The sequence below is a fragment of the Silurus meridionalis genome, chromosome 13 (genome assembly GCF_014805685.1).
Source record: "Silurus meridionalis isolate SWU-2019-XX chromosome 13, ASM1480568v1, whole genome shotgun sequence".
NCBI lineage: Eukaryota > Metazoa > Chordata > Actinopteri > Siluriformes > Siluridae > Silurus > Silurus meridionalis.
In genome coordinates, this window is record NC_060896.1 from 26520337 (window position 1) to 26541961 (window position 21625).

The following is a 21625-nucleotide window of genomic DNA, read 5'->3' on the forward strand; positions in this document are numbered from 1 at the left end:
GTGTGTTAATTAACTCATAACGTGCACACCAATCTAAATGGCAGCCTGGGGATATCCGTAGAGGGCAGCTCGCCCCCTGTGTGAGAGGAGGAGGAGGAGGTGGTGGTGGTGTTAGTCCTGGAGCACGAGCTGACTCTTCTGCTCCGTGATAACACGGTGTGGGTGAGAAGAGGACGGTGAAAGTGAACCATGAAGTCGAACAGGCTGATCAGAGGTTGGGCGGAAGTGGCCGTGTTTATTTTTAGCAGCCTGCTGATGAAGAATTTTGTTTTTGTGCCGACCGCGAGAGACGAATTGCGCAATCATTAAGGACAGGAGTCAAGTCCAGGTTGGGGGTGTGTGTGTGTGTGTGTGTGTGTGTGTGAGTGTAAGGGGGGAGTTTTGATTTAATTGAAGAAAACAGGATTCGAAACAATCATTTTCAAAAAGAAACAGTGTAAAATTATCTATTCGGTCCACAGAATCCTAAAATGTAACGTAATGAACAACTTATACATTGGAACACTGGGAGTTCTCTCACACACACACACACACACACACACACACACACACACACACACACACACACACACACACACACACACACACACACACACACACACACACACGCTGACCTCTGTGCATTGCAGACTCCAGGCAGAGTAGTAAGTATGACAGTCGCGCCTCTCGGGCTCGGGGCATGTTGGCGTCCAGGCTGCAGTGATATTTACGGAGGTCAGCCTTGCACGCTTTCGCCAGAGAGTAACTGACCTTATAGTCCTGAGCGATCAGCTTCTGTCTGGTGGTCAGGGCGTCTCTGCACTGCGGACAGACGTGCTTATTTAGGCTCAACACAAACACGCACGCAGCAATCCGTTTGCTATTAACATTCCTGTGGATTTTTCTTTTTTTTTTTTCTTCAGGCTGTGCATGTAGCAGTTTCTGCATAATGCTGCCTCGCGATTTTAGGCTCGCAGTCGTTGCTGCATGCAAAGCTGAATTCCATTTCTGGAGAAGTGCGTGATGAAGTGACAGCCTACCTTTTCGGACATCGCTTCCTCAAATTTGTGGTTGAAGAGACACTTGTAAACTCTGCCTTCTCCAACTTGGGTCTGCAACAAAGGAAATATGTTGAACATCATATGCAGTGTAGGCTCAAGTCATGCAAAGTCATGCATTATTGGAACGGCTTCGTATCCTCACACACTCGTGTGTATCAGTCAGTTCTAGAGGTCGGCTGATTAATCGGGCCGATTTTTGTCATTTTTAAATAAATCGGCTTCGGTCGAATGTGCTGCAAATTGGGATCTGAAGCACCAAACGTAACCAATCCTCTCCCATACCAGCAGGGGGCAGTAGTCTATATTCATCATACGAACATCGCAACCTTGAAAGCTAGAACTGGGAAAATATAAAGCAAGCAGCGTTTATGTGTGTGTGTGCGTACGTTTTCACAGAAACGCTCTCGATCGTCCCGACAAGAAAAGTAGAGGTAGCGGTCCAGGTGGAAGTCGTCGGACGAAAGCTCGGCCACTCGCATGATGGCCTTCTTGCAGTCGTCTCGAATTTGGTGAACCTTGTCTTGCTGCTCTGCTTCTCGTACCAAAGCTTTCTCCAGACAGGAAATAACCTCACCTTGGGAATGCAGGTCCTGAATTAGAAGGATGATGGAAAAAAAAAAAAAAAAAAAAAAACATTTTAAACCAGGATCAAACAGGTATGTAGCTAATAGAAAGAAATAGCAGTATTTATAAGGGTAACTATTACGGATTCGGATAAAATCTATCCAATGTGAACAAATGAAATCAATAATAATAATAAAAAAAGACCATTATGTCAAATATGGTGTTCCCAGCACTGGTATAGTGAGACCCCCAAATATCAGACGGATCGGCTGAATGTTAAGAAGGTATTTATCGACCCTGCCTGAGGAAGGAAAACCATGATTTCCATCAGTCAATAACGATTCCAGCCACATGTTAAAGTCGAAGGTTAATCCATGAAGCAAATTCGGGAAGAAAAAGTGGCGCATTTTGTGATGAAATACAATTATTAGGGCTGTCAAAATGAATCGATATATGAGGTGGTATCAAAAAGCTTTGAGTTGAGCTCAAGAAAGAAAGTACTTTATTTATCTGCACACTATCACCTTTCAAACAGTCCCCTTTCACACCAATGCGGCGCTCCCAGCCTTCCTGCCGCTTTTCCAACCTGTTCTGCACCTTCTGCTATTCGCGCTGGATCATGTCAAAACGGCAAACTTTGAGCTGGACCTTCAGGATCTTCATCTACAAGGTGGGCATGTGGTCTGAACCTCGGGCGTGATAACACATGTGTTCGGAGAATAGCGCCAGCTCCCGATGTACTCGGGACATTGTCCTTTGACAAACTCTGACTTATGAGGGTCGGTGCTCCCTGTGACTGTGCGTGCAGGCTTGTGCTGCCATCTGATGGCGTGTTATAAAACTAGTCTCGAAACTTTTTGATACCACCTCGTATGTTCAACCATTCATTTGTCAGGTTGAGGATAGAGCTGGAGATGGAAGACTGCGAAATACACCAAGAATGGACACGCCAGTAGAACACAGGTCAACACACACAAACACACACACACACACACACACACACACACACACACACACTCACTTTCTCCCCAGTGATGATGCTTCCACAGTGCAGGGTGTTAATGTCCTCCCGACACTTGTCCATGAAGCCGCATATGAGCCGGTAGTCACTGAAGATGATGCTGGTCATCTTCGTGATGTACTGATTGCACTGGAACTCTGTGATGTTGCTGCGGTGATCCACCAAGCAGGACACTAGATAGCCTTTACCTCGCTCCTCGACCGCGCATTCTTTAATCTGGAGAGGGAAAAAAATGAACAGTCTCAAACTATTTACATGAATACAGCATTCTGACTCTTCAGCAATAATGTCATGCACACAAAAGGGGACAAAACACATATTTTGAGTGTAAAAATGAAAAGAGGGATAAGTCCTCACCTCGGATATTGTACTTTTACACACTTCGACTGCTACAGACTCAAACTTGGGATCAGTAGTCAAGTTCAGTTTGTAGTTCCAGAGCAACTGTAAGGAGCAAAAAAAATTCAAATCAGAACCAATGGCACAAATTTCACGAAGAAAAAAAAAGAAAAGAAAAAACAAAGGGCGTGTCAGATACAAGTTGGAATTTGTATCGCGACACATTGTTTTGAACATATTTGGGTCGGTAAAAACGGATTTGTTTCTATATTCTTATTATTAGTAGACGCTCTATACTTTTATTATTAGCATCAAAGTGAGCAATAATTTGTGAGCGATATTTGATATGTAGATTGATTTCTCCTCTTTTCTCCGCTGCAACGGAGTCCTGAGAGTCACATAAAATACAGATTAACATGGCAGAGGTAGAGCTGCATTTTCCTGCAGACACAACAGGAAAAGAGCGTCTGGTTTTACTCCCCTTTTTTTCTTTCTCGCTACAAAGGTGTGTTTGCGAAGGGGCCGTGCATAGAAAGACAGAATGCACTTAAGTAAATTGATGATTTGCCGTCTCTCTGAACCGAAGAAAATCAAGTGAACCGTCAGTAACATTGTGAATTGCGTAACATCATGTTTTTCCCATTGAATCGTATTATGTTGAATCGAATTGAAATTGCATCACAATTTAATGTCTCGTAGTTACATCTAATTGTGCACACAATTCCCTTGTTGCTCCTTCCATAAACGTGGGGTGTGCTGCATCAAGTGCTATTTTATAAGCTGTTGAACAATAAGAATGAAAGCCATATTGTTGCAATACTCATCCAATTCTATACAGGTTATAACAGGTATCGCTTTGCATCAAAAAAAGCTGAATTGGCTTTATTTTTTAACTAATTTTTTAAGAATTCAGCAAACCAAATATGACATGACTGTAATATGCATTAAAGTGTATTTATTTAAAGACATGGGGATGTTAGTGGAAGTTCGAGTGTTTGAGCACTTACGTGGTTGCAATCAGAAGAGATCTCAGTTTCCTGTAACAGGGAAAAAAAAAAAGAGGTTCAGATGGTGCTCGTCTCAACAGATTGGCAGAAGCAGAGCCAAAAAACCCCCCAAAAAAAAGAAAATCCTTTTTAATTTGGCAGATGCTTTAATCTGACGTCAATATGAACTGATTAAAAACCCAAATAAAAGCTGTAGAAGATGATGACCATTATGTGAGCGCTAGAAGGCCAACGTTTCCACTAACTGATTAAACAAAACCACAATGTAGTGATTAGAAAAATTATATTGTAATTATATATTAATAATTAAGTTATGTTCCAGGACCCAGCAGTTGCGGGTTGGTAGAGCTGGAATGTGAACTCACAACCTTCTGATCAGAAGTCCAACAACTTAACCACAAAGCTGCCATTTTTCCCCACTTTCTGCAGGTCTGGTAGGGTGTTCCCAGTAACCAGTGTTCAGTACCTACCGAAAGTGGTCTTTCACTAGGGAAAGGAAAAGGACCAGATAAAACCAGTATGAGCAGAAGGTGAGCTCTAAGATTGATCTATCTATCTATTCAAAATGTTCTTCCTGGGAACGGAGAATGGATCGACTCCATGAAGGACACGTGAAGAAGGGAGCCATGCCAGCACCGGAGATACCAAACACACCCTCGCAAACGTAAATAGAGTTCGAAGAGCTGCCATTACTCAGAAGCCATCTGAGCTCCAGAGCCACGCCCAAATCAACCATCTGCTTCCACATAGCACTGGCGAAAACCGATCATTCACATACCAAATTCTGACCAAACATCCGGTCGTGAGCAGAGTGACAGGGCCTTGAGAAATGCTCAGGAAGATATACAGCTCGCTGACCTTGTGACCTTTCCCAGAGCTTTCTTTTCACCTCGCTCCTCAGGATGGATCACCTGATTTCCTGTAACGTATCGAGCCATTTATCCACGTTAAATTAATAAGAAGTCCACCAAAGGTTCGACGGAAACTCGATCCTCCCTGCAGTTAAACAAACGGCGTCCTGCTACTAACCAGTGGCTTTGCTGGAAATTAAACACCAGGATGTAAATATAGGGGACACGCAAACATCGACTGGGATGTCAGGCTACACTTTATATCGATGTTCCCTGTGGCTTAACTAAAGACAGCTGCACACACGGATGTAGATGTTTAGTCAGGGACACTGCCGGAAATAACCCTCTATCGTTACAATAACTCAACCGAAAAACGTCGACACATGAAAACACGTGAAACGGCTCTAATGAAGCGCTTTAAACCAAGAGGTGACCACGAAAAACACTGAAGGCCAGTCTTTCCCAAGATCTTTGTTCGTTTGATTATTACGGTTGTTCGATTTGGCGGTATTTGGTTGAGCAGTGGTTTGGGTGGATCGCCAAAGTATTAGATTCCTCTAATTACATAAAATAGGTAAGCTGGACCAGAGTTCTTGTGAGGAGAAGAAATAATTGAAGGTAGCAGTGTAACGGGTCTTCAACAATGATGTTAGCTCGTCAAGTCTCCTACATATCTTCACCCAAGATCTGTTTGTGAGATTTATCTTCCTGTATGGGCCATCTTCATGAAACCCCCCCCAGACCCAGCTGATTGTATCAGAGAGGCAGTCACAATGATATTGCCATTTACTGTATCATCATAATCATCAAATCCAAATCCATGAAAAATCCCCAGTAAACATGTTTCCGGAAAAAAGAGTTTCCTTGCGCTATCGTAAAAATTGCAATCCAACAAGATGTGTTTATTAGTGAAAGGAACCTGACAAGAGACACATAAGGGAAGAGCTTCACCCATCAGTAGAAACGCATGTGAAGGTATCGGGTGGCCAAGTCGGCCTCCAGTCTGGGAAGATGTTCCACTAGATTCTGTGGAGATTTGTGCTCATTCAGCAACAAAGGGTGTTACAAAAGATGATGTAGATGATAATGCTCTACAGCAGGCCATTCAAGATCTTCCACTCCAACCCATAGAAAGCAGATCTTAATGGAGCAGGCTTTGTGCACAGGGGCATCGTCATGCTGGAACAGGTTTTGGGTCTCCTAGTTCAAGTGAAGGGAGATTCTCATGCAGCAGCAGCCAAAGACGTCCTACACAATTGTGTGCCTCCAAGTTTGTGTTCACAGTTTGGGGAAGAAGCACATATGGCTGGAAAAGTCAATACTTATGAGAATATAATGTATAATGGTGATGTGTGTAATTGTGGACATCATTCTTTAAAGATTTTATTACATACTGACTAAAAACTGGTTATCTATTATTACATTTTGTAGTTAAGCAAAGAATTTTATAATTTTTTTCTAAATAAAATGAGTTTAATTATTTTTTTTAAATCAATGTTTATTAACAACTAACCAATTATTGTCTCACTCGCCGATAAAAAAAAAAAAAATGGCGATAATTGTCGTATCTCTCAGCCTTCTAACATTTAACACGTTCCTGTTGTATAATACATTCATTCCTTATTTATTTGAAAAATAAACAACCCATTTAAATGAACCAACTAAACATACTAACCTGCGACAGGTGAAGGGGGCGGAGTTCGAGCAGCCGACACAACTGTCAATCATTCTAGACTCGTGTGTCAATAACTTGGTCAGGAAATGATTTCTTTTAGCTCAGAGCAGCATGATTTTAATATTAAAATCAAAATGTGTTAAGCAATGACAATTAAATGTAAAAAAAAAAAAGAAGAAGAACTTGTGTCCGAGCAGCTGAGAGGTTTAATAGAGATGCGGTCAGACAAAGTGAAAAAAGAAAAAAAGAAAAAAGACAGACAGGATGCGTCACACTAAACTGAACGCGAAGCTAATTAGCACGAATAAAAGCCCGTTTTCTGACAGGTCTTCCTGAGAATTCCCAAAGGTACGACTGTTCAGTGCTCCGAGTGTCTTTAATTACAACTTTAATCAAAGCTTTCGCTACGTACAAACTCCAGTCATCAGCAGCTCACAAGCATTTATTAAAAGTGTATTGAAACGTATGGCACTGTAATGTTTAAGCACCGAGCTGTGAATCAGTGACGGGTCAGAGGTAAAAAAACTGGTCTGTATTTACATTTAGGGTATTTGGTGATTTCTTTATCCAGAGTGACCTACAATTGAGCAGGTGAGGGTTTAGGGCCTTTCTCAAGGGCCCAGCAGTGGTGGCTTAATGGTGCTGGAATTCGATCATTTGTTTATTTTATTGCCATGCAGCATCAGTGGCAATGCTCATGGCATGATTAAGGTAAGATGGGCCTTCCTGATCTCTCGACATCTTCCAGTGATGTTCTTCTGCTCTTGAAGTGCACGTGAAACTCGAAACACCTCATCGCAGTAGCGTCGTATTTAAGACAAACATCTCGGTGGCAGATTCGCCCGGTTTCGTGCAGAACTTCACGTTTGCTCTTTTGTTCTAACTTGCTGTCCGCGATGAAATCGCAGACGTGTTGACGCACGTGGAAAATGTCACTTTTTGTTTTGCACATTTAACAGTCGACGTGGATAATAATAAAATCCTAGCCTAACAGGAAATACAGAAATCGGAGGGGGGCATTTCTTTATTTTCTCCCGCTTTATTTCCTCATGAGACCAAGGCTCGTGAATTCACAGGTCAAAGTTTAGTCAGATAAAGTCGGTGCAAAGTAAAAGTCATTACTGACGGGAGTGTAAGCATGCACGTCTTTCACGTCCAACATCCTTCTCTGTTTACTGAAATAACTGCCTTCTCTGTTGAGTGATTTGGATTCATGTTGGTTCTGACTGTTCACTTTATCTACAGTGTCGGATTTCCTTTCGTCCTGCTGCTGAGGTCGAAAATGCTCCCTAAAACTCAACATGTTGGCACCACCACAATACACTATACGGACAAAAGTATTGGGACACCTGACTTTCCAGTCATATGTGGTTCTTACCCAAACTGAAAAAGAAAGAACGAACTTCATGTGTCACATGTACTTTATAGTACAGGTCAATTTTTTATTCACATATGCCAGCGATAGGAAGTTGGGGTCAGAGCACATAGTCAGCTATGATACGGTGACCCTGGAGCACAGTGTGTTAAGGGCCTTGCTCAAGGGCCCGAGTGGCAGCTTGGCGTTACTTGGGCTTGAACCCCCGACCTTTTGATCAGTAACCCAGAGCCTTAACCACTTGAAGGGACAGAAATGTATTGGTCCTTGCAGTATTTGCATTTGCAGCTTGGTGGTGCTGGGATTTGAACTCACGACCATCTGTTCAGATATTCAACAGCTTAACCACTGAGCTCCCCCATTCCCAAACACGCATGCTGAAGTTCATTACGGAAAAAGAAGAAACACCAAATATCAGATGTGGTCAGAAATTTGGTCATGGGCTACAAGTTTGTAGGAGCATTACAATGTAATATCTCACACTCTCTGACTTGACTTGGCTTTTATTCTGATTAACTAAAAAACAGTGACAGGCTTTAAAACTCAGAGTTTGTCCTTATATTTTTATTTTGCAGACATAAAATACGTTTATCAGAGTCAATTGGGACAGACAATTAATTGCTATTGACAAAAATCCATACTTATAGTTTTTTCGGGTTGCGGCAGAGACGGTCCGCTGTTGTTTTGAGAGCGGCCTCTAGAGGTGAATCCCCGACACCACAAGCTGTTTGATATTACATAAGATTGCACTCGGATTCTGACTCTTGATTATATAATTATAATGATTTATTTATAAAATAAATATGTTTATCTTTACTTAATTTAACAAATTTTTATGAATAAGTACTTTTTCATTATTGTAATAAAGTTTAGAACTATTTTACATGGAGTGATTTTTTTTTTCTTTAGTATCCATTTTTGATGGATCAGTTGATTAATCGGTTAGCGGCAATAAGATCCAACCTAACTATCAGTATCGCTATATGAAATAGGGCAACCTCTATTTAAATAATCAAATCTATCTAAAAAATTACATCCTATAACACAGATAAATATAAAAATACATATACAGAGAATTCGGAAACTATACAGAACCCTTGTTTTTGTGTTTCAGTCTGATACTACATTTGTCCAAATAGAATTTTTCTCTCATTAATCTACACTCAGTACCACGTAAAATGGCAGTTTATTTCCGAGAAAATAGCGGAAATACACATAGACTGAAGCATCAGGTAGAACATTTTCTAATTGTACTTAATAAAACTGTATGTACCGGGTACAATTATTACTCTAGCCTACAGAAATGAGAAGGAGAACGAGAACGAGTGTGAAAGACAAATTCGGCATGATCACTACTCATTAGCATCACTCTACATTATATATTTATTTATTATTAAATAAAGCACACGGTGTTTTCTCTCAGGTTACGTTCCCTCGACTCGCAAATTTGCGTGAACAGTCACCTAAACGAACGCCGCATGAGGACAAATTAATTGCTGCCAAAATCGTGTTGGTTTTTTTTTTTCTTTCCCTCCACACCCTTCCTCATTATAGTTAATTGGCTTCTTCACCAGGAACATTTTTGCAGTTCAGGCTTTGCAAGTGCCCTGCTGTATAAGGAAGAGGGAAAGAAAAAAGTTCATTAAAAAGTGTCGAAGTGACATATAGTGGCTTCTGTTTGGTGCGGAGAGAGTTCTCTAATGAACACGGATGCAGGTAAGCAGGAGCAGGTGGTGCATGTGGAGATAAACTTGGAAAGTGTGGGAAATTCACAATTTCGTAATCAGGCAAAAAAAAAAGTTTGCCCAATTCCAACCTTTTTTCTCGCAATTCGGATTTTAGTTCTCGTAAACATCCAACGTTTCTGTTGCATCCACCAGTAACCATGTTGACGCTCTGAAGTGCGAAGCTGTTCCTCTGCTTCATTGGTCTTGTTCGGTCTCCTCTAGAGATGATTGTTAGACAGAGTTCGCTCCAGAGATCGTAGGTTCAGTTTGATACCATGCAAATCTATTGATTGTAGATTTTATTTTCAATGTGTAAAGCTTTCTGACACTACAGATGGAGAGGCACTGCCTGATTGGCAAAAAAAAAAAAGTGCAAGCTTCTATAGTGTTTACTTGTCCAGAGAGCTCAATATTTTAGCGGGTGGTGCGTCAGTAATAATGGTCCGTGGTGAAACACAGAAACTCAGTGCTCAGTGCTTTTAGTAGTTAAATGGACTAAAAGTATTTGCCTCAATCCGTTTTGGTGTTTGAATTACTCAAGTTCCTCGAGAAAAGTTTTGGCGCTAGTATAGAATATGTAATGCAAGAGTGGATGGGCATGTTAAGGGTCCATGGATAACATTTTGTGGCCCAGACAATAACAAGTCAGAAAACGCACAGACAGTTCAGACAAACCGTAAACGGTAGGGACAGTTTGTGAATATTGCGTATGGGACGAGACATCGGTCCCTCGAGACCTACAGGAAATAGGACTTTGAGTCCTGATTTTAGATGCGTTTCCCCAAAGACTTCTCTGGTGTCCTGCACATTACAAATAAAAGGTCATGTGATTCAAACAGGTCACGAGTACGAGATGGACTTGTTTGTGAGGAATTCCTTTGCGCTGCTCTCTGCGTTCCCGGGGTATGCGGAGGATCTGCCGCGACCCTGACCAGGATCAAGCGGTTACTAAAGATATGAGTGACTGAAATGGCTTACATGCCTTTATTATAAAAGTTTTACGTTCTTACGTTATACGAGTAAGAAGGATCCTGTAGTGTATCCTGTAACTTTTTGCTTTTTATAGAATAGAATAGATTAGAATAGATTAAAATAGAATAGATGCATTAATCGGTCACATATACATTACAGCACAGTGGAATTCTTTCTTCCAGAGCACAAGGTCAGTCATGATACAGTGCTACTGAAGCACACAGGGATAAGGGCCATGCTCAGGGGCCCAGGTTGGCTGAGCTACCACTTTCTCCTCATCACTTTTGTGCTTTACAGTGTAGTTCCTGTTTTTGTCCAGTCTCTCCGTTAATAAATACTTCATTCTAAACGGCATTCCTTTTAATCAATTACCATTTAAATGCAGTTTTCACTCACACACACACACACACACACACACACACACACACACACACTTCATTCCAACAGCAAAACAACTAAATCATTTCTTTCACAAGTCTTTTCTCCTCCTGTCAGGATCCGAGATTCGGCTGAACTCCCGGTCGGTCCTTCGGGAAAATCCCATCAGTCACACTGGTCGCCTTTGTTTTGCAGCGAGCGTTCTACCGGGCACATATTAGCGCCGAGCGGCTCCAAATGCAAATGAGACGGAGTGTGTGCAGCGAGCGATGGACGCAGTGCAGCTGTGTCTGGGCCACCTCGTCCTCCTGGCCTGGGGGACTGGAGATTTATAGCCACCATTTAGCTCGTCAGAAGGCCACAGCTGCTGTGGCGCACAAGCGAAGTAATTATGGCGGTAATTAAAGCCGCGCTCTGTGGCGTGCCGAGGAAAAAAATAACAATAAATAAATAATAATAAAATAGGGATGACAGCGACGTAGGAGAAGTCCGGCCGACGATGAAAGCGAATAAATCCGTTTAGCGTTAAAATTTCGACCAATCACGTTCAACTGCTTCTGCATCTTCACGGGTTTGACGATTCGATCAAGTTTATCGTTTCAACGATTCGGTTCAATTCGATAATCATACATTTTTAAGATTACTGCATATGACTGCATTTTTATCAGTAACTACAAGCATGTAGCATGTACAAGCATGTAGCATGTTCCTACACAGAGCAAACAATGCTGCAGAACTCAGCAGGCAGCAGGTGCATTTCAATAATAAACCCTAGTAAATATTAGGGGCGTGTCGTACACGTATTCCTACCGAAATCTTTCCTTACAGGGTTCCCCCGGGAAAGTGTTCAGTGGAGAGTTTGTGCCCGAATTTGTGCCCGAAATCTGCCGCTATGGATTCTTTAGCGTTTACTTCAGGAATTTATCTTTAAAAGGAGTAAATCCTGGCAATTCCACATATCGAAGGAAGTGGATGAATGAAGGATGGAAGGAATGAAGATATTTGTTAAAGTCTGCTGAAATTAGCAGGACAGTTAATTAGATCATCTCTTTAGAAAATTAAACACACACACACACACACACACACACACACACACACACACATACTGGGTGCAGTCTCTTTGGCGTATGGGATGAACGATGTCACTTGGCTAGAATAGATCATGTGTATGATGCAGAGTCGTCCACGTCCAAGTCATTAAAACGATTAATTTCAACATCCCCCAAAAACTATGTGGTGGATTCATGTTTATCTGAGGAGGTTCTTGGTTTGGGGACAGTGGAGACGTTTCTCTTGATTAGGAACCGCTGATGAATCGAGTCCACATCCTCTGGCAGCGTCTCGTCACACAGGTATGGCTCCATCAGTACATCATTCGGAATTTTTCGATGCTGAAGGAGCGATTCGCTGTTCTGCTAAGGATCCTGTATCCCAGAAGCTCCACTGAGCTAAAACAAATTACGATTGTAGCAAAAGTCTTGTCAAACAGCGCCTCCAAAAGCCAAACAGAGGTTCACAAATAACCGAAAGAGTAACCGAAATACTAACAAATCTCACACTCGTATTTAACACCTAGTATTAGAGATGCAGCGGGAAATAAAAAGGAAAATAATGGCACTGAGGAAACTCATTAGAATGCATGAAGGCCTTTTTCTGACAGGCTTCTGGTTGAGAAATCCCCAAGGTGGGACCATGTGTCCAGAGATACTGCCCGTTTGCCCCTCCCCCGTCTCCGAAACACAATTCAGGGAGGTTTTCACTATGCGTGTTATGTTCACTTGCATTTTAGGCAACGCAAACGAGGCAAAAATCCTGCAAACAATTAAAAAAAAAAAGGAGTAATTTACAGCACATTCTTGTGTTCGGCATGATGCTGTTTCTCCATAAATAAAGTGTCGGATCATTCGAGACCATCACCATGTGCTGTACCTGAACTCTTTGTTGTTAGCACACGTTATAATGATTCATCGCTGTGCATCAGACAAGTGATGTGAGCTTTTCCTAAAAATAATGCGTCTGATAAGCGCTGTTGTGTTCACCACTGCATGATGAGCAGTCGGATTCACAGCTCTATGAAACAGTGCCACGTTTCTTTCTGTCGATTTATCACTTAAAAGAAGTGAATTAAACCAACAGTAATAAATTCATAATCATCACCACACTGAAAATGATACAAAAAGTCACATTTTCATCCCACCGTTTTTCTGGCTTCCGGTCCAAAAACAAAAAAACTAATTTTTCGCTTATAATCGATCGTTTTCAACAATTTCCCGGACCAAACTGTTTGAAAAAGCTCACGTCCCTGAATTGTTCATGAGCAAAACGCTAGACGCTTTACTTTCTGGCTTCACATCGTGTCACACTGTTTTTACAGTCCACACTGCAGCGCTACAATGCCGTCTTCATATTTATCCATTTTGGAGAGCTTTTTACAAAAAGCTCCATTGCTTCCTTAAACTGAGGCTTTAGGCAGGGAGGTGACCAAGAACCCGATGGTCACTCTGAAAGCGCCCCAGTGTTTCTCTGTGGAGAAAGGAGAACCTTCCAGAAGAACAACCATCTCTGCAGCACTCCACCAACCAGGCTGGTGGCCAGACAGAAGCCACTCCTCAGTAAAAGGCACATAACAGCCCACCTGAGTCATATCTGGAGGAAACCAGGCACCGCTCATCACCTGGTCAGTACCATCCTTACAGTGAAGCATGGTGGTGGCAGCATCATGCCGTGGGGATGTTTTTCAGTGGAAGAAACTGGGAGACGAGTCAAAATTGAGAGAAAGATGAAGGCAGCAATGTATAAAAACATCCTTGGTGAAAGCCTGCTCCAGAGCGCTCTGGAGCTCAGACTGGGGCGACGGTTCATCTTTCAACAGAAAAACAACCCTCAGCAAACAGCCAAGATAACAAAGGAGTGGCTATGGGACGACTCTGTGAATGTCTGAGTGGCCGAGCCAGAGTCCAGTCTTGAACCCCACTGCACATCTCTGGAGAGATCCGAAAATGCAACCTGATTGAGTTTGAGAGGTTCTGCAAAGAAAAATGGGGAGAAACTGTCCAAATATAATTGTGCCAAGCTTGTAACATCAAACTCAAAAAGGTTTGAGGCTGTAACTGGTGGCAAAGAAGCTGTACATGTGAAATTTTTTTAACATTATTAAATTTGCAAATATTCTGTTTGTAGAATCTTTAGGAAAATAATGCATTCATTTTGGAATTAATCTGCAATAAAAAATGTAGAAAAAGTGATGCGCTGTGAATACTTTCTGGCTGTACTGTATTTCAAATAAAGAATATAGAGTTTTATGCGTTTTCAAATCTCTCGAGCAACTATTTTTACTTCTAAGCTGCTTAAGTTATATCCGGTGAGAAAACCACCCAAAGGAAATAAACAAAAGAAAGCAAACATTCTGCTATGATTTGGACTCGCAAACAGACTAATAGGTGTTAAAGGGCCTTCGGGAGAAAGTGAAGCCTTTTGAGGCTGTAGGAGTTCGTTGTAAGCCTTTCAGTAGACATCTGTACGAGACGGTTGAGGATTTCAGCAGCTGAGAGAGCAAATTCTTACTGCAGAAATCATTTACCTGAAGATGTAGAGAGCGCGCCAACTGGAAGCAGTAAATGGCTAAAGGTAAGGGAGATGGGGGTCGAGACGGAACCAGCGGCCAAAAGTGCAACTTACAGTCATGCGGCGTTCCTGGTAAACCCGTAAAAAGGCTGTAAGTTGACACATTGCAACATCTCAGTCGTTTCTTCATAGTGCTTTAGCCTTAACGGCACGGGACAATCACTAATCCAGAACAATCTACACTCTGGTCAAGCCCCAGTCTCCATTACTGATCACATAAGAGTACTAATGTGAACATTACTTCATTACTTACACCAAAAGATACCAATACTTTATTTTGTTCGAGTCTAATTAATCATACAAAGTGACAAACACACAAGGAGGTGTGTATATTTTTCTGTATAACAATATGTAGTGAGCATATCACCAATCAGCCATAACATTATGACCACATGTCTAGTATTGTGTTGGTTCCCCTTTCGCTGCTAAAACAGTCGTGACTCGTCGAGCATCAACAGCATGAACTTCTTCAGCGGTTTGAGCTGTTGAATCGGACCACACGTCCAGACTTCGCTCAACACGTACATCGAGCCTCGGCCGCCCCCGACCCTGTCGTCAGTTCGGCAGATGCTCTGACCCACCCGTGTAGACATCACCATTTTTAGACTTGCATCAAATCCTTACGCTCGCCCATTTTCTAACATCAACTTTGAGAATGAAAGGTGGAAGTTTTTAGTACAGTTAAAATGGGGATTAAATGTGGAATGAGATGTTCAGAAAAGCACATTCCAGTTTTACTGCCACACCTCACCCTTGTGGTTCATGTCCTCGTGCAACCACAATACTGCTGTTCATTAACCACGCTTCATCACAGGTTCTACAGCGTGGTTTATAAATACCACAAGGCAAATGACAAAGGATATGGAGCCCCAACACCAATATACGAGCGTGAGATTGTCTGCATCCGGCAGCCACTTTGTTGATGAAACCTTGTGTGAAGGCAGAGCTGATCACACAGGAAGTGTGCAAACACCAGCGGGATAAAGCAGGCCATGCGTATCAGTAACGGGGCAAATGTTTTTCTTCTGAATGAGAAGTCGGCTTTTACATGGGTTTCATTAAAAAAGTTTTCTCCAGCCAACACAATGTTTATACCAAAGTCATGGCATATGTTTGAAAGTATTTTTAACAAATGTCCTTTTTTTTGTAGAAAATATGAAACTCAGAAGAAAAGTAAAGAAGCTGAAAGTAAAATCTTGCAGATACGAATCATACAGAAACTTTACAGCAAACCTTTGATTAATTATGATCCACCACACCTACTATTTTAATGAAAGGGTGCAGGCTATTTGTTGGTACCTCAAATAATAAAAGACTACAGCAGGAGGCAAAGATTTCTCTATCTGTTTGGGACTCAGGCATGGTTTTAGTGTTAAGGCTAGACTAAAAACACATTTATTTAATCAAGCCTTTTGTCAGTAGGGCTTTATTAGATCCTAGGTCTTTCTTCTCCAGAGTCCCCACTTACACCCTGATCACATTGTATAGTGTCTTTAAACATTTGCATACCAAGAATGCATAACAATCTTTATGTTCTCTCTTCATGTCTCCACTATTCTCTCTCGAACTCACATCTACTCATGCAACTCAAGAACATTGAGGATTGTTTCAGACTGTAATTAACAGTCTACTACAGTGGCTCTTGACCACAGGTTGCATGAACGGTTCTGCATTTAAGTGCCAATTACTGCACAACCTTAACAATGGAAATGTAATGAATGGACATTTGGTGCCATCCAGATGAAGATGAGTCTGGTTCCTCTCAGGGTTTCTTCCTCAAACCATCTCAAAAAGTTTTTCCTCCCCACCGTTGCCACTGGCTCAATCAGAAGAGATAAACAATTATAAGAAACCAACTTATAGGCAATAAACTTTCACGTTCATTTTATACAACCTTATAACTGCTTTATCTCTGTAAGACAATGTCCGTTGAAAAAAGTGCTTTACAAATAAAAATGAATTGAATATGACAATTTTGGATAATTCCATAACACACGATGCTGGAAATCGTGGAATTCAATTTAATTTGAATTTATTCTTATAGCGCTTTTTATAATGCACACTGTCTCACAGCAGCTTTACAGAATGTATCCCTGATGAGCAAACCTGGGGCAGGGAAAAACTCAGGAGAAAGAAACCTTGAGAGGAACCAGACTCAAAAGGGGAACCAACCCATCATCATCAAAACATCAAGAGTGTGATCATTGATCATTCAAACATTACAAACCGCGGAGAGTGAGAAATATTATGAGTATAAGTAATTAGTAAGTAGTACATCATGAGTAAGTAATGTCCTACAGTCTTCTTCAGTCAGTTAAAGTTGTGGAACCAGAAGCTCACATGTGAGATCGTTATAGATTCAACACCAATTTCTCCATTTCCTAAACCTTTAAATGTTAAATGATGGAGAAACAGCACATGTAGAATGTTTTGGAGTATTGATTGGGACAACAGAAAACCTTGCAGGAGGACTGAATCATTTCGCCACAAGGCAAAGATGCAGGAAAGGGAGATTAGTCAGGTACGACGTCATGGCCACGACGAGCCGAACCTATATGAAGTATCTTTCTACAAAATGTTGTTTTTTTTCCATATATCCTAAGAGGAATTACAGTGTGTTAATGGAAAGTGTGTTTGGCACCAGGCAGAAAAATCAATAAACACTCCACACATCCTCCGAAGGAGTGGTGCAGTTAATCACTTCGGCTCACACGTCAACTCCGAGAGAAATTCCTTTAGAAGAAGTAACGACGCTTGGAGCAGATAATGAATGCACGCCGCACACCTGGCTTTCACAGACGTACGTGGTGCTTCCCCGATCTCATCACAAAGCTGAAACCTCACAGCTGTACAGTGCGTCTCTGTACTTTACGATTTCCCTTTGCTGGAACTAAAAAGCCGTTCCAAAGCTACAAAACCAGCTCCAAGAAGACATGCCAACTTTGACTTGGAAGATCTCTCCTGCATAGTGTCCTGCACCTCCTCAAACCTACTGAACACCTTCAGGATGGAATAGACCGCTGACTTAACCCCAAAGCCAAACCTGTTCCAGCATGATCAAGTCCCTGTGCAAAAAGCCAGCTCCATGGAGACACGGCTTGCCAAAGCTGAAGTGGAAGATCTCGAGTATTCTTCACCTCTTCAAACCTACTGAACACCTTCATAATAGACTAGAATCCTGACTGAACCCCAGACCATGATTATGCCCTTGTGCACAAAGCCAGTTACATGAAAATATGGTTCATATCTTGAGTGACCTTCTACGGAGCTTGGACCTCAACCCTATGGAACGCTTTTTGGATGAATTGGAACAGAAGGAACTGAACTCCAATCCTCCTAAACCTACACCAGTGCCCTCACTAAAGCACTGATAGCCTCAGCTAAACCTCCTTCAGAGAAGAATGGAGGTTACAAATTACATGTAGGTGCGAGATTTTGATTTCAGCTTGTTTAACAAAAGGACGTCATTGTCCAAACGATATCAGAGCTCAGACGGTCGACGGTTTATATTGATTTCTGACTAGAAAAAGGAGGTCGGGGAGGTGTAATGGGATGGATGTTGGTGAAGACATGGGGATGTCCATGCAGAGTTATCGTAACATGATCAACTTGTTTCCCTGATTGATCAATTGATCTTCACTGACTGACAGATTCTGGAGGTACTCATGTGCATGCAGAAGAATAAATGGATCCAATGTCCGAGAACCTGTTTTTTTTTTTTTTTTGTAGACATCCTCATGCTAGTTCTGAAAAAACCAGAAGAAAACCAAGTACATTTCAAGCATTTTGTATTAATAATAGGAAATAAAAAAAAGTAAATCTGATTAACTTCCATTTCTTTTTTTTCAGCCTTTACTCTGAGAGTTCATTTCATTCCAGTTGTCTATGCGCTTTACCTTTTATGGAGTTTTGTGGGCGTGACAGTATGCAAATGAGCTGTGGCTCAGGGCTGCGCTTCGCGAGAGTAGGGTCACTTTGCCTTGGCTAATGCCGTTAGCATTTACACACAATTTGACTAAAAGTCTGAAACATATGGTCCAATGTATGAAATTTACAGAAAACTCATTCTCCAAAAAATATCCCGACTTTAATACAGATTTCATCATAATTTTCGTGGGTCATATTGACTTTTAGCAGCTGAGACGGAAACTAATATTGGAAATGACTAACCCTGAACACACCTCTGTTCCTGAAAACCAGAAAAACACAAAAAAGCACTCCTCAGGCCTGAGGGACGATCCGAATCACGTGTGCGTGTAATCAGATACGAGTGCAAACAAGACACGGACATGTGACCGAGTCAATTCACTCGTTTGTTTTTTTAATCACAATTTATTCTCTTTCTTTCTCGCGCTCGTATAAAAACACACAAAACAGCCGAATCAAATCTCTGAAGCGTATCTCAGTGCTATGTAGCGTCTGCCCTGCGTTTAGGGATTTGAGTCCTGATGATTCGTAGCTGTTCATGCTCAGGAGTATGCAGAAGAGGGCTGACGGTCCTCTCCTCAGAGTGTGTTACAACAACCAATTAAAAAAATATATAACCATAACAAAAATAAATAAAAAATTCATTTTTATACTGACTTACTGATATACAGCCAAGATATCAATCAAACTGTCTCCCCAATGGATATCATTTCTATAAAGATCATTTCTATTAATTTTATATCTGCAGATTTCATGTCTATATCATTTCCATAGATTTTACATCTATACATAGCATTTTTTTTATTTCTATTAAATTTGTCTGCATCATTTCTATCAATTTTATATCTACAAACAAGTCATATGTATGTAAATATTGTGCTTATAATGATATTTTGTTTATAATATTTCTATTATTTTTATAGATGTTTCTACACATTTTGTCTAGACATTGTATTTATGAAATTCTACCGATTTGATGTCTATTGTTATTATTTCTATAGATATTTATAGACTTTGTCTTCCAGTATTTCTGTAGATATTATTTCTATAGATTTTGTCTTTTATGCAGACACTGCATCTATAGATTTCATGTTTATAGACATCATTTCTACAGATTTGAGCTCTATAATTATTAATATCGTTAGTTTATAGATTTGTCTATAATTATTACTCTAGATATAATTCCTGTCTATGTTTCTTTGATGTAAACATTGCGTCTAGAACTTTAAAGTCTATAAATATCATTTCTTCATATGTATTTACGTTTAGTTATTATTTGTATAGACTTAATGTCTATAGTTAATTTCTAGAGAAACAATTTGTATTGACTCTATGACATGTTTATAGACATCATATTCAAGTCTAATCACTCGGATCCTTTTAGGTGATTGGATAAGTTTGGAGTTAGAAGGGACTTTCAGGCATATTTTAGATGGTCAGAGTGGACGTTCAGGGTTCATGATGTGGAAGGAGCGTTAAACATTAACATTATGGAGAGTCAGTGTGTTTTAATGGTAAGTGAATGATGAACATATTCACGCATAAGTGATGGAGAGCAAAGTGCCCCAGGTGTCCCCTAGGTGTCCCCCAGATGTCCCCCAGGTGTCCCCCTCTCACCTCCTTTCTGTCCTGTAAGCATTCCAACACAGCCAGGTTGTTGCTCCAGGTGTGTTTAGGACACAGCCGGTTCACATCGTCCCGGCAGGCCTCCTCCTCCGCCAGCTTCCAGCCAAGCGCCCTCCTCGCCTGCGATACTGCCGCTGCTCCTCCGACATTCACCGGATTCGGCGCTCCGAGCTTCAGCTGCCGGTTCACGGGCACCACCACGACCGGAGGAGGAGGTGGATGCAGGTTCCCATTGGCTCCAGGTTTGAGCCCGTGCGCCGCCAGCGCGCCGAGGCTCAGGGACAGGATGCAGCGCAGGAGAAGCCGAACGCGTCCGCTCTCCGCCGCCATCTTCCTCTAACAAGCCTGAGCGCAGCTGCGCGGCTTTAAAAAGCGGCTACTGCTCAGGGCCGCGTTCCAAATCCACACATAAGCGACTACATAGGGCGAATCAGTCCGCTCGTTTCAATGTCTATGTAGTGCACCAATCTAGGGAGCTGTTACATATTTGTATTACCCTGATCCTGGCTACTGTATTGAACAGGTCTCCTGTGTGTGAACTCCTCCAGCGTTTGATGGAGACACTGTAGAGTTCCTGCTGTGTTTTTTTTAATAAAACTGTAAAATAATTACACCCGAATTACTTCATTCACACACTGACTTATGTGTTTATCATTTCTCTTTTTTTTTTCTACAAAAATATAATACATAATTATCATACAAAATATCATAACTATTGTACATCAGTACTATTTGCACTCAGCCCTGGTGATGCTTATGGTGTCTTGCACCACTTTGGAGATGCCCCTGTACCCAGTGTTATTATCTTTACCTGGTTCTGCTTTAACCTAATAATTGATTGGTGTATTTTTGCATTTTGAAATATTATGAAGCCTTAATAAAACCTTAATAGATCATAAAGCATACTGTAGTGATGCACTGTGTTGTGTGATGGTGTCAGAAAGATTCTGTATTTTTCTGTATATTATTTTTCTAGATTCACATTACTGACCTTTTCAGTACAATCACATATAACCATTATGACGTCACCTCAATTAAAGGTAACAAAATAAACTAGGGTGCAATTGTTTTGTTGCTACACACATTATGATAAACTACATACTATAAATTATATTTTGCAGTTAGTGATATCGTTTTTGCCTATTTCCTTAAAACTATTATAGTATCTTCATAAAGAGATGAGTGATAAAACTGCATACACCTTTATCTTTCTCACGTTTCCTCTTACTTCATTCCTCTTTTTTTTCTGAATTGGGCTCCTGAGGGTTTAATCCTTTTTTATCATCTATATTTTAATTTGGATTTAGCTCTTCTTACTGACGTGACGTCACTCCATTGTCAATTCTTCCACTGGAACCCCTTAAGGATGACGTCACCCAACCCCCACCTCTCCGTTCTGAGTGTATGAGCGAGGGATTCTGTTATACCTCTTTTTTTTTCGGTGTGTCAATTTTTTTGGATTGAGGTTGAATGTTTATTTAATTTGTTGATAAAAATGT

At 41.1% G+C, this 21625-nt stretch overlaps 1 protein-coding gene across 1 annotated transcript in view; it reads right to left on the reverse strand.

Moving 5' to 3' along the window:
• The window catches only part of glg1b (golgi glycoprotein 1b), a 39411-nt gene extending 18838 nt beyond the window's left edge, over positions 1-20573 (reverse strand). The window contains exons 1-7 of the mRNA XM_046864415.1: positions 20118-20573; positions 3972-4001; positions 2983-3069; positions 2626-2841; positions 1427-1630; positions 1020-1091; positions 615-801 (exon numbers count right to left, since the gene is read on the reverse strand). Of these exons, the coding sequence (XP_046720371.1) occupies positions 615-801; positions 1020-1091; positions 1427-1630; positions 2626-2841; positions 2983-3069; positions 3972-4001; positions 20118-20456 (1135 nt within the window). The 5' untranslated portion in view covers positions 20457-20573. The remainder of the gene's footprint in view (positions 1-614; positions 802-1019; positions 1092-1426; positions 1631-2625; positions 2842-2982; positions 3070-3971; positions 4002-20117) is intronic.
• Between the last annotated feature and the right edge of the window lie 1052 nt (positions 20574-21625).